Source organism: Plectropomus leopardus, chromosome 15 (genome assembly GCF_008729295.1).
Source record: "Plectropomus leopardus isolate mb chromosome 15, YSFRI_Pleo_2.0, whole genome shotgun sequence".
Lineage (NCBI taxonomy): Eukaryota > Metazoa > Chordata > Actinopteri > Perciformes > Serranidae > Plectropomus > Plectropomus leopardus.
Genome location: NC_056477.1, coordinates 16,884,258 through 16,898,689, shown reverse-complemented (window position 1 = coordinate 16,898,689; position 14,432 = coordinate 16,884,258). Strand labels below are relative to the sequence as shown.

The following is a 14,432-nucleotide window of genomic DNA, read 5'->3' as shown; positions in this document are numbered from 1 at the left end:
AAGATATAAAATATTCACAGACACGGTCAGGTATTGCACAAAAACAAGATTAAAAGTATGTAACGCCGGGGTAGAGCGTGTATAAAAGTGAAATGTGAAATGTGAAGACTGCGATTGGTTGATTCTGGCAAATAGAAACATGGCTTCTTAACATAATATCGCTGAGCATCATGGGAAAACGACTAACTGAGCGTATTTGAAGGCGATGTCGCCGCCATACTTTCAACAAAAGCGTCAACGTCCTTTATGATCTAAATGTATAATAAACGAACCAGACGTAGCAACGAACAGTAACGAGTCAACACCACGATAAGGAACGAGTCATACTTTTTGTGCTATAAAGGTATCTCGTGCGCAAACAGTACTTGGATGTGAGGGCGATCTGGCTGCGACATCTGTCACCCCATTGATCGCTAGGGTTGATTCGGCTGATCTGGCTGGCTAGGCGGGTGTCCCCTTCCTCCCTCACCGCTCCATGTGTGTCCCTCCCGAAGCCCCGCGCTCGGTGGAAGAGGACGAGGTCCCCCTCGGCGGACGACCATCCATCGGTGTACCAGTAGCTGCGCTCCCCTGCTAGAACCTCCAAACAAGCTCAAGGCCCATTTGTAGGAGAAACGTAGGGAAGTTAAGCTCCAAGCGTCAGACACATCCAAATGAGGCGCTGCACGTGGCAGTCTGCCTTACTTTTTGCATTTTAAAATGTTTGTTTTATCAGGTACTATACAAATGTTCTATTCTGTGAGTCAACTACTGGAAAACAACTTTGAGATACATTTTATTCAAATTTATACTTACTTAGAACTTTTTTCTTGGAGCAGATTCAGATTATTATTATTATTAGTTATTATTTCTTATTAATTCAAATCTAAATTAAAATGATGATGTATTTATAATGTTAAAAACTACCAGCAGTATATAAAATAGTTTATGAGTAGCTCTACCTTAAGCAGCATATCCACTGATACCTTTTTCAATTAAACATGCTCATAGCATTTTAATAGACTTTTATAATCATGTCTAGTAGTAGTTTATTTGGTATTTTTAAATTGTACATGGCAACGTAACATTACACAACAACATAGGCATATATATAAAACAAGTCAGAAAGTAAGTAAAATTATATATAAAATATGTGCATTATGCTTAAATTTCACACCAGTATATAAAATATTTAAAATGTGACAAGTATGTGCATTGTGTGCAAATATAAAAGAGTATGCCTTTAACTACATCACAATGCAGTTAAATGCACAATGTTATGGTTTAGAAATATAAAATGTATGTACATAAGCTACAATTTAAAGAACAATATATACATACGTAGAAATGAAAATAAGACATAAATATAAACAACATAGATTTAAGAGTGCGTGCACGTAAGGCACAAGCTCTCGGGACATAATTGTTACCCGATTTATTGTCTGAATTATTTTATTTGTTTCCATAAAAATATTAGGACTGTTGTCAAAGTAACTCTAAATTGTCCGACAGCACCTGAAGGCATCGCAGTGTAACGTTAAAAGAGAGAGTGGACCTGTGGGAGGCGGGGTGAGGGGGATGGGACGTTGAATGATAAGACCAGAAAGGGACACGATTCGATACAGTGGTAATTTTATTTATCATAAGTCAGCCATTTACTCTAACGCTTACACACTGATAATTGCATTTCAGCGTTGTTCCAGGTGAGTTAACTCGTTTGCTATCCGCCTAGTAGCCTAGCAAGCTAACGTTAGCATTTAGCTAACGAAGAAGCGGCTGACTTCCGAACCCACCCGATAACCAGAGCTAGCTGGCTAGCTAACCCGGCTAGCTAGGCTAACATTAGCAAGCGAATGATGTGTCAGCTTTTGCTGTTGCGGAATTAAATACCTCAGTGTGATGGTTATAATGAAAGAGACGCAGCTACGGCGCAAGCATTTGCTTCATGTGTTGACAGAAGAATTAGTCGGGTTGATAATACAAGCTAATTGTGTAGCGTTAGCATTTTCATTCTGCCTAATGTATTTGTGAGGTGCAGTGTAAGATTGAGTCAGCTAACCGTAACGCACTCCTCCGTATGGCACATTCACTGTAAAATCAGTCAGTTTTGGGTTAAAACTTGCAGTCACATACACATTTACTATAAAGAAGCGCTTAAATGTTTTAGGTGGACTACTCTGAATAACTATGGGTTGCGTTCAATTATCGTTTTTAGCCTGGGTGCACCTGTGTCAAAGTCAACATACATACATGTTACTGACCCTCAGTTTGGTGAAGTAAATGACACCGTCACATAAGTATGCAAAGATATATATAGTATGATAAGGTTTTTAATGTATTGTTAATGTTTTATTTACACCTACTTCATTAACTGTTAGTTTTCAACAGCAACAATTTCAGAGCATTTACTAAATCATGCTTTGCTATGCAGTAAAGAGCTTCTTCTGTAATACCAAAGTTTTTATTACAATGCCTTTTTTTGCATCACTCCTTTTAAATGTTCTCCAACAAACCTTGCACAGCCTTTTAGATCATTTAGAGACCTATATGTGATCATTTAGTTTAGATTATTTGAGACGGATGTTGCAGTTGTATTAGAAATGTATAGTTATGCACAAAAAACAGATGAACTGTGTTTAATATTTATAGCGAAATGCTGATTTGCAACACCTGTCTACAAGAAGCTTAAAAAAAATATAATCCTGAAAAGAAAAGAAAATGCACCCACAAACACATACACAGAAAACAACAAAAAACACCAGCAATTCCTTACAAAAAATACATCCATGTGCACATGCATTTACAAGTAAACACATGAAATACATCCATGTCTACTGTGTTATTAAGTGTGCAAACAGTTCTGTCTCTCTGTTAGCCATGATTTAATACCTCCATTGTAAACAATACAATTTGCATTGCATGTTTACAAGTTGCATTTTCTATTCAGTTGGTAAACAGTTTCATATTTTGCTCTTTAAAGAGAGAAGATTTGTCCAAATGAAGTTTTGCATCATGCGATGTGACAACTACCATTTGTTGTAGTATGTTTTATAACACTTTTGGCTACACCCTTTTAGGATAGAAAATAGCTCCACAAACTGCAGCCTCTAAGACCATAAAATTGCTAAACACCTCTTTAAAACAGTTTCATCTCAGCCAAACATTAAAGCCTTCATGCATGTTAGCTTTATCACAGGGCCGCTGAGTCTGACTGTATTAGTTTTAGCTAGCTAATACATCGGTAACTGACTGTTTTCACTGCGGCTGAAAATAATAGTGAAGGTCTGATCACATGCTTAATGGTGCCCTGATTCATATTGTTGTATTAATATTTCAATGTGTTTATGCTTCTTTTCCTGCCTGTAGGTGAGTACTAGTGAGGATGACGATGCCGCATGTAGGGGCAGTATTTGGCGCAATAGCAGGAGTGATGGCCATCTTGTTGCACTCCTCCATTCACAAGATAGAAGAAGGACACCTTGCTGTGTACTACAGGTAACACTGCACCTTAATATCCGTGCCTGGATGTGGATGGCATGTTGTCATTTGTAAGAGGCTCATTACTCGATAATGATAGAAATACCTTGAGGTGTGCATGCTGCAAACCTGTTTCTCACACACATGCCAGATCAGGATTTTCCAGTCAGGATGGTCTTACACGTGTCATGTCAAGGTCAAGTCAATGCATTAATCGTCATATGCTCAGTTAAATCAAGTTTCCCTGGTCTGTACAGTAAAATCAATCATTTTCCTTCCACCCTGAATGCTTTTTAGAGGATAAAAACAATTTAAATTGAAGAACAGATGAAAATAAGGTAAACGATATCACCAGGGATAAAAAAGAAAATGATATCAGTACAAACATATACACGGTATCAGACAAAAAGAGTATGAAATATGTCTGCAATGTGGCTGACCATCTTGACATGGAGTGTATCTGTTCCAGTGCTTATTCAAATCAGCAGGGTCTCTGCGGATCCTTACAATTCTCTATAAAAACTCCATAAAATTCAGTGTTGCTACTGTTTAATGAAAATTTTACAACATCCTCATAAATTACTGTTACACCTGAACCTGCACCTTTTTAATTATTAACCGCAGGTACTGTGATGTTGAGTCATCAGACTAAATAATTTGTTTGTATTTGTTTCAGAGGTGGGGCGTTGCTGACTTCTCCCAACGGTCCTGGATATCACATCATGCTGCCTTTCATAACCACCTACAGATCAGTGCAGGTAAGCACACCTTTCAGCCCATAGGCTCGGCCCGTCAGCAGGGGCATGTGCAATGTAAGAGTCAACCAGAAGGTGCTGATACATGAAAACCAGCTGGGGATCTTCTATAAATACATCGGCTGCAGCATTTAAAACAGTTGCCATTCAACCATAGCTGCAGTGGATTTATTTTGCAGCAAATGTATGCACTGTTTGTTGTGCTTCGAAATATACTCAGAATCTCTTGAATTTGTCTTAAGATGTTTTCTATTTTAAAAAGGACATGACATTGGGTGTCGCAAAAATGTAATTAATTCATTTTTTAGGGCTTATGTCAAACCTTTTCTGTTGTTTTTATATATATATACATACATACATACATACATACATACATACATACACACACACACACACACACACACACACACACATATATAAATAAATTAAAAGGGAAAATCCCAGAAAAATGGAAAGCAAATATATTTTTTAAAAATCTTGTGGTTGTATCAAGCTCTGTATGAGATTGAATATAAAGAGTTAAGTTTAGTAAAATATTCTTAACTCCACCACCCTTTTCTTGAACTTTCATCTGCATCTCACATTTGGGTTCTATTATCACATGGCTTTAGTTATGATTGAATTCACAGTTAACTTGAATTAAGATTTTTTTTTTTTTCAGACTTTCTAGTTCTTAAGTCAAGAATGAACTTTCACAATTAACAAGGTGAAGTTTGTACTGTATGTGATCTTTTGCTGAATTTAAACGGGGTCACAACATCTGAGTTTTGTGATTTCGTGTTCACAGCTTACTATATCGTTAACACACGCTCACGAGTTTCAGCATATTTAGTTTGTATTTTTACATATCATTCACACAGGTTAACTTAAAATAAGCATGCACTACTTAATCTACTGGTCAAAAAAAACAAAACATACAATTTGGAAAAATAATCACATCACATGTTAAATCCAGATACATGTTAATGTAGTAGAAGAATAACCTCCAATTTTTCAGCCCATATGATCATCAGTGATTTCTTCTGTTTTAGACAACTCTCCAAACTGATGAGATCAAGAATGTGCCTTGTGGAACAAGGTAAGACTGAGATGATTTGTGTAGCTGTTAAGAAGTTGATTCATACATGAAAATTATTGTGCATTTAACAGATTTTCCTTTCCTTCACAGTGGTGGTGTGATGATCTATTTTGACAGAATAGAAGTTGTGAACATGTTGGTCCCTACAGCAGGTACATGTTCTAATGTCCATCATTGCAAAAGTTCCTAATTTGGTTGACAAATTACCGCTGCCAGCTGCCCGGCATCACTATAACGGTTTCCTTTTTTTTTTCTTTTTTTCTTTTTTTTTTTTTTTTGCAGTGGTGGAAATTGTGAGGAACTACACAGCTGATTATGACAAAACTCTCATTTTCAACAAGATTCACCATGAGCTCAACCAGTTCTGCAGTGTACACACACTACAGGAGGTCTACATTGAGTTGTTTGGTGAGTACGCTTTTGTGATAAAACAGAGTACTGTTTCATTAATACAATGCATAGAAGGCAACTTGTGCAGTGTGTCATTCTTGCAATTCCTAAAATGCAATTCACAGCAAGTTGTGTATTAGAACAGCTTCCTTTTTTTGTCTTGCAGACATTATAGATGAGAACCTGAAGACTGCTCTGCAGAAAGATCTTAATGCTATGGCACCTGGACTTACAATACAGGTATTTAAACACACACAGTAACATAACCTGAGGAGCATAGAAGGTAGAAAGACTGCATTAAAGTTACAGTGACAGCTCGGAGAATCTGGCCTGCTCAAGGTGGCAGTAAAGTGGTTACAATTTTATCTTTAGAAAGCATGTTTGCAAAGGGTTTTGAAGACTGGTGCTGGATTTAGTTGTACATACTGGGGTAATGGCGCAGCAACGGGGCCTAAGCGTGTATGTATGTGCTGTAGATTTGCTGTAGACTAAGGTGTAACCTAAAATACATATCAACTTCAGTTATCTTTTTGTGCAGTATCAGTACACCAGTGCCTGTCTCTTATTGTTAATGTTTACTGCAGTCATTCTGCTGTTTTCTGATACTAACAAAGAAATGAAAAGTTTTCATTGCCAAGTTATAGCCTTGGTATATTTATCTTTTATATATAAAATGCTTTTTAATTAATTAAATTGTATGCCCTCAATGTCAATTCTCCCCATGGTATCTAAAATGGTATTGAATACTGATGTTTTACTAGGTATTTCATCATAGTTAAAAAAAAAATACTAGTATCTTGACCACACTAAGGTGCAATATCTTCAGTGGACACACATGAAAAGCACAACCATAACATCATCACGTGACTTTCAATCAAATTCTGAAACGATACCAGCGGACTAATTATAACTTGAAAGCCCAAACTAGCCTGATGACCAGCTCTCTGTAAAATGTTACTGAGCAAAGGGTCAACTTCCTTTTCTCTGATTTTTTGTTTTTTTCCTCTGCACTGTTTCAACATCCTGATGAAGGCAGTCCGTGTTACCAAGCCAAAGATCCCTGAATCTATCAGGAGGAACTTTGAACTCATGTAAGTTTGTAAATCTGTACTTGTACTTGTGTTTTAAATTCTCGCCTTTTACCCACCCACTCAGTTCAAGTAAGACCACACGGAAAGAAAAATATTTGCAAGAACCTATTTGTGTATGTGTGTTGTGTATGCAGGGAAGCAGAGAAGACTCGTCTGTTAATAACAGCTCAGACTCAGAAGGTGGTGGAAAAGGAAGCCGAGACTGAGAGGAAGAGGGCCATTATTGGTAAAAACGATGGTGTTTTACTGTAAATGAGGCAGCCAGGTTTTCATTTGCATTTTAATTTTAACTGTTTCCTCTTTTCAGTCACTCATGTGTAACCCTGCAATCCTCCTCCACCTTGTCTGCAGCCATTAAAGCTCCTGTGTTTTTCTGTCCCGCAGAGGCTCAGAAAGTGTTGCAGGTTGCAGAAATCCAGTTCCAACAGAAGGTGCTGGAGAAAGAGACAGAGAAGAGGATCTCTGAAATAGAGGGTCAGCCTCACTGCGTTCATTTCTCTTCTCTTTTTCATGTTCTGTACGCAGCAGCGACTGGTGAACCCGTCTGTCACGTGTCTGTCTCATTCAACAGTGTCTTTTTGTTTCAGATGCTGCCTTCATGGCGAGGGAGAAGGCTAAGGCTGATGCTGAATATTACACTGCTGCCAAGTTCGCTGAAGCAAACATGGTACAAAATACTGCTGACATAATTAAACACACAAATACACATGCAGCCTTTTTCACAGTTTAAAACTCACTCATATTGTAAGTGGAGTTATCTCAAGTACGATCTCGAGTGCACAGCTGATAACATACATGGTTTGTTTACTTGAGCGCACAGCTGATGGGTACTTTTGTTTAGGCTGCAGGACATTTCAGAAGTGCATATTTAATAGACTCAGGGTGGACAGTGAGGCACTTACCAGACATTATGACGAGGGGTTGACAGATTATATATTTGGTTATATTTCAAATTCAAAGTATTGACGGAAAGATTTTTATTTTTATTGTAAATGCATAGCTGTCCCAAATATTGCTTATCGGTCTCAATAACTATTAATAATCAGTATCCGTATCGGGCCTGAAAAAACAACATCGGTCAACTACTAGTTATGACCAGAAAGATTCTAATCAAAAGCTGAAAAACAGAAAGCCTGAGTGCAGCAGCACTGATAAGAAACCTGCATGCTGTGTGTGTGTGTGTGTGTGTGTGTGTGTGTGTGTGTTTGTGAGTGTGAGTGTGTGTGAGAGTGAGAGATGGGTAGAGAGGAAGAGAAGGTGTAAATTGGTATAGTGCTCAATGTTTCTGTGAATTATAAATACATCACTCAGAGGATTGCTTCGACACTTATTGACCAGTCTGCCTGAAACCCGTAATATTTTCTACCAAGCTCACCTGAGTGACCCAACCTGCAAGTCACCTTGTGGGACCTGTGCACTGTATATCCATCAGCGCATCACTAATGCACACGTTCACCGAATGCACACATTTAGTATATTCACGCTTAACAATGATGTCATGATGGATCAGTCCTTGTCCCCTGAGCGTAGTTACTCTGTCAGAGGATGTAGCTATTGTTGTGTGCTGTAGCGCCTTGGGTCTTTTCTCTGAATGCTATCAGCCTCCTACACACTCCTGAATTTTCTCCATTTTTGGAACCAGATCCTCTGCAGCCGAGCCAGCAGCAATGTTACCTTCAGTTAGCTATCCTACACATCGACAGGTCACATTAAGATCATACCAGTATTGTCATGAACAGTAACAGTAATCTAATCCTAACATGCTGTTGTCTTTCTTGTTAATCTTAACAGTTGAAGTTAACCCCGGAGTACCTGGAGCTGATGAAGTACCAGGCCATAGCAGCTAACAGTAAGATCTACTTTGGCCAGGACATCCCTAACATGTTTGTAGAGGGAACCAGCACCCCCCCTAAGTCTGCGCGCTCCCCTCACCTGTCCAGTGCTCAACCGGACTTACTCAAAGTGAAGCCAGAGGGACAGTGAGCCCGTAGCTCTGCCTCTGCACGGGACAGGAGAGTCTGACGGGGACTTGTCTTGTCAGTGAGGTGGAGAGCACTGAACTGAAGATGATTGGTTGGATAGCTTTGCAAGCTAGTTTGGTGAATAACGCACTTCAGTCTTAAATCTAAATGGCAAAGACAGAGAGGGAGAATTAAAGGACAAGCAGAAGTGAGAGTTATGAAAGGCACAATTAAAGGGAACTTTTTTTACCTTCTGCTCTTTGGGGGAAATAGAAGTTTAGGAATGAGAAAGATGCCATAGTTAAAAATCAAAAGCATAATAATGCTTCTGCCTGGGATGGCGACTGCAAGAAGTCGCCTTAATTTACATGTGCTTGCAACCAGTGCATCTTTTAACTTTGCTGTTGGATCTGCATTAATTTTGTTTGTTGTATGCAAGAGGAGTGATCTGTGATGAAAAAGATTTTTGAAGATTTAATGTCTGGTTGAGCTGAACTGGAATCTAACAGGTGACACTAATTATTAAAAGCGGTATGGTTTGTGTGTAACACGGGTAGGTCATCTCTGTGCCGTCTTCTCTTCCGCTCAATCACTAGTTGGCTCTTTTTCTCAACGTAAGTCAGTGTGGGGACTGCTTAATCCCGCCTCATGTCAAATGCTGCTTGGGGATGATGTTAGCAAAGTTATGACAGGCGAAATAATAGTGAGCATTTGTCGTTCACAACATCTCCAGTTGTAATCAAACATGAAAACTGAGATTTTTTTTTTAAAAAAATGATAGTGTTCTAGAAACAAGTGACCTGACTTTGTTAAATTTTCACTCAAGTTTGCATAAAGTTTGATACAATCCTAAAGATACTCAAGTCTCTGAAGTTTGAGGGCTGTCATCGTAGTCACAGTTTCTGTAGTTGAAATACAGTGGTGTCAGATTGGTAGTAATGTAGTTTATTTTCTGTTAGCTTGGTGATAGTTTGCTGTTATTAGTTGTGGTTGTGGGTGCAGCTTCCTCAGGAAGACTTGAGATGCTGCACTGAGATCTGCTGCAGCGTTTACTGTGACAATAAAAGGTTCTGATGCTGCCAATAGAAAATCAGATTTTCTCTGCTAAATGCTGATTTAAGTTGATCAATAATAATGAAGTTCATTAACGAGGGGGCTTAAACAGTAAAGCAGTCGAATGATAGTGCCACAGGATAAAGATGTGATTTTGTCGTCCTTGTCAAGAGGTCAGTGCATCTTTCTTATCTGTTTTGATTATCAGGGCATGTGGAAATATGGAGTGGCTTGATTCCGATGATTAGTAGTGCCTGCGATTGTCTGCCAACTCTATTGCTATACAGCTTATTCTGATGTGGTGAAATGTAAATTCTCAGGAAATTTACTTTTATTTTGATAAAACAGCTGCTTAGTGGTGGCAGGAATGAGTCCTAAAACACGGATTATTTTTCTTTCATCCTAAAACACGGAAATGTGTCAATATTTTAGCACTTCCGGTTCTCTCATCTTAGGCCCTGTGTACAACCTGTATTAACAGGCATTTTTGGTGATCAAATCACAAGTGGACAGCATGTAAACGACCACCTAGACACATTGTGGTCCGATCACTTAAACCACTTGCCGAGGTGGTCTGGAATACATTTGACCGACATATCTTTTGTATTGTAAACGATAATGTGTCCTGATGTGTCCCCAACAAGGACAATGTAATCAGTGCTGGCCTTTGTGGTTGAGCCACTATAGAGCAGCTAGCAGTTGTTTGGAAGTAAAAACTGTGCGTGGGTCGCTCGGCTGTCCAATTGATCATTGAAATGCATGTTAATACCAGGTCAAACCCAATAGTTTTTTGGTAAGATGCCCGAAATAAGGTCTGTTGTAACACAAACGTAAGAGACTTTAACGTTTTGTTCTAGGACATAATCTACATGAGTAAATACGCCACTCTGGAATTTTGAAGCTGTAACGTGTCTTAAAAAAGGCGGTTGCTAACATTTGGCTAAATGGGACTACAGAACGTCATAATGCCAAACACGGCTTTACAGCCTCGCTGTGGTGGTGACAAAGCCATGCAGCCGTGGTGTACTTTGTTTACAGCGCAACGTTTGTTTTTACTTCTGGCCATTGCGATTGTGCTTCAAAAATCCTAAATTTTGTCTAAATTTGTGAAGATTACCTTGTTAAATGAAACGTGTTAGTATCAAAAACTTTTGTTTGCCTCAGAGCTTACTTAATGCAATAATCCAAAATAGGCTTTTGTCGAGGGAACCAGGGCGATGTTAACCTCAAACCTGGCCTACAATAAATGTCCTCCCTGCACTACTCTTTGTTGGACAGAACTAACACCCTTAAAGTCAAATTCAACAATTTTGTAAGAAAAGAGAATGAAAAAATGTCTTAACTGAATCTGGTGACACAGTGAAACAAGAAAATATTTGATTTTTTTTTTTTTAGTGCACTGTCACCATTTTGTTGCTCCGTTTATTAACGGTGGGCGTCTGTGACACTAAATATTATGAGCATGTTGGTTTGTGAAAATAAAATGAAGCTCCCTTTCACAGTCAATGTTTACATTTTTCTGTAATCCAAAACTTAATGAATGGCAAAGTTTTTCAGTCTTTGCTAAATAATATCATTTTGATGGCACACAGATCCTAATTACAGTGGTGACCTAGTGTGAGAATTTAACCTCTGATCAGTTTTGTGTGACAATATGAGTTCCAGTACAACACAACAACAACAAGCTTTGCTCAATAAAAGAATGAATGTTGATTAAGCTTGGGCTTAAATAAGATGCAAGTTGGTGCTAGTTTTTAATTGTGTTTCAGCTTTTGTATTTGTTCAGCTCTACTATATAATACTTCCACTATTCAGAATGCAAGCCTTAAATAATAGTAATGGGTTACCCCAGACTTCAAGATTCAGTAAAATGCTAAAATGCTACATTTGAACTGTGAGACTATTTAAGAGCTTGTGTGTACATACTGAATTGTACGGCCTCATCATAGACTAGCTGAGAAAGACAGAACGAGCAGTGGACACTACTGGTGTTTGGAAGATGTCGTGATGTTTACTTGACCTATGAATTTAAAGTTAAAGGCTGCACTCTGCATTTGCTTTGGTGGTGGGTTCAAATAAAGATGCAAAATAGGGGTATGAATCACTCATTAAAATGATTTTTTTTCTTTGTCAATATTTTGTACAATCTGTGAAATTCAAACATTGTCTCCTTGTTTTAAAAGGTTTATATGCAAAAATGTTTTCAAGTTTTGACAATGTTCTTATGTAAAATAAAACCTATTTTACTACCTCTCTTCTCTGGCTGTGCTGCTTGATGCCAACAGGAGGAGCACTAACACCATGTTTGACACAGTACTGTGGTTCAGTGCTGAGCCACATTTTTCCAGGTGGTGATTGAATTACAAGTAAGATTAGTTTAACAAAGTTGGAAAACAAAAAGGGAGAAGAAACTACATATAATGGGCTCAAATAAGGATTAATAAGATACAGTCTTTAGAAAAATGTAAAGCTGTGTAAAAACTGTATGAGAAAGGGAAAGTTTGTGAATGTGAAATGAAAATATGAAGTCGTAGAAAATAATTGCATGTTGACTAAAACAACGTTGACTAAAACTAAAACTTAATGTAATCAACTGTGAGGTTTCACAGAGTGAGGAAAAAACTGCTAATATCGGCACAAATTTAAAGGTCCAGTGTGCAGACTTGCACATTTGTACTCCCTTGACTTATGAAAATAGACACGACAGTTTCAGACATAAACATCAGTCTTCATATGATCATGCATGCTTTATGATAGCATAATTACAGCCAATATATGCCACAAAAGGGCGCTTTACACAATAACAAAGGAGGAGACAAGAAGAGGTCATATGTACTTTTTAACAGAGACATCATTGTAGACATTTGCAGTCTGAGTCAATCATATATGTCAAGACATTAAGTCTCATATAGTTGTATCTCACCTGAGCTACGCAGCACTGCCTTCACAACCTCCAGTGGTTCTTTAAGCTTTCAGAAAACGTGCACGAAAACAGACGAAATGAACGCAGAACGGCCAGAGGGCTCCACATACAGTATATATCTAACATTGAGAATCAATCAGCTCTTAATGGGATATTTTGGCAGAAATATAATATGTATGTTATCTTTGGTGTAAATCACCTGCAAAAAAGAATCAGCCATTTATATCTAGACGAGCCAGTCCTCGTCGACAGAGATTGCCATGTTGCACCACCATGTTTCTACAGTAGCCCAGAATGGACAAAAACTCGCCATTTACATTTTAGCGTCAGCCACTGTAGTTAGCAGCCCTGCTGCAATGAAACTCTTACTTTTAATGTGAAACTGCTTTATTTAGTGTTTTTACCGTTTTAGCCGTTCTGTTTGTTTTGCAGAGGAAAAGACCTCTGTGGATAATTCGGCTCCTGGTAAAAACCTCCTGAGCATCACAAGTTATCAGAGGAAACATGAGCACATGTTAGCAGGTGCTAGGCTAGCAGCCCATCCTTGACACGTTCAAAATTGTCGAATTACTGAATTGTAATGTGAATCTGCCTTATTCAGTGTTTTACTGGTTTTAATCACTGGGTCAGTTTGTTTGGGAGAGGAAAAGACCTCCCGAACAATGACCACTGAAGGATTCCTAACTGGGAGAAGCTTCAGTTAGTTGCTATCTGTAATCGTCACCACTAGATGCCACTAAATCCCTCTGCTGTTGCTTTAAAGAGGAAAACTATGTAACACTCAAAGTTCCCATACTTTGTGGGACCCTTAAACTACACACACATAGCCTATTGAAGTTTGGATTTAGACCCTGAATTTGACTACAAGGACAACAAATGCTTTTCTTTTCTTTTTTTAATTCCTATGAATTCATAATGTTATATCCCCTAACAAGCTCGAAATGTGAGCATTTAAAGAATCACTGACTTTAGAGTCCACCTTAAATTTTGAGAAGTGAGAAGTCATACAATGTGCATGTGTTGGTGAGTCAGGAGTTTAGTCGGCTGTGGTGTTGTGGTGACACGTGGAGGAATCAGTGAACATTTACTGATCATACATACACAATCTATCATAGCTGCTCTTGTTCTAACCCACATAATGTGTTGTAAACATCGCAAATAGAGATGTGTTTGTCTGTCGAGTCTGTAGAAAAAAGTCCACCCAAGAGACAGACTCTAAACCACAAGTCCTGCCCTCAGCGAGGCCAGTCAGCTTTTCACAAAGGCTTTCCAGGAAGCATTCAAAGGGCATGTGACCACTGTCGGATTGACCAGATGAGGGATAGCTTCCTCCTATGAACTCCTCACAGATTCTTTAACTGCCAAACCATTCGTTTTTGCTCTCTGAAGGAGGGTGTTTAGTTATAGTCTGACCCAGATTCTCAGAATTTGTGAGAAAATTGGATCAGAGAGCATGTTTGTGGGTGCAAATAAACTCATCTTGTTTTTCTTGGATGGGTTTCTCTGTGTGTGGATGTCTGGGCTCATTTTAATGGGTGGTCTGATTTGGTGTCAGGGGTGCACAGCCAGCGAGTTCAAAGCCCTCCCCTCCCAGGAAGCTGTGTCAAGGTCATGCTGCTTCCTGGATGAGCCAGCACTTCTCTTTCCTTCCTCTTGTCCCTCATCATCAGATCCTGCAGGATCCTTCCAGCCTTGACTTCTCCCTGGATCCGTCCCTCCCCAAGA

General features: G+C 38.7%; 1 protein-coding gene across 2 annotated transcripts; it reads left to right on the top strand.

The window, feature by feature from the left end:
* The first annotated feature begins 1,523 nt into the window (after nt 1-1,523).
* Nucleotides 1,524-11,918, top strand: erlin1 (ER lipid raft associated 1). 2 transcript variants are annotated; one of them, XM_042502116.1, is made up of 12 exons: nt 1,524-1,606; nt 3,346-3,474; nt 4,133-4,214; nt 5,243-5,289; nt 5,380-5,441; nt 5,572-5,697; nt 5,846-5,919; nt 6,712-6,770; nt 6,905-6,996; nt 7,155-7,244; nt 7,358-7,437; nt 8,562-11,918. In XM_042502116.1, the coding sequence occupies exons 2-12, from the start codon at nt 3,362-3,364 to the stop codon at nt 8,751-8,753; spliced, it is 1,017 nt and encodes a 338-aa protein (XP_042358050.1). In that variant the 5' UTR covers nt 1,524-1,606; nt 3,346-3,361; the 3' UTR covers nt 8,754-11,918. The 2 variants fall into 2 exon arrangements, with proteins under 2 accessions (XP_042358050.1, XP_042358049.1); XM_042502115.1 differs by having other exon boundaries at nt 1,530-1,682.
* Nucleotides 11,919-14,432: the final 2,514 nt, after the last annotated feature.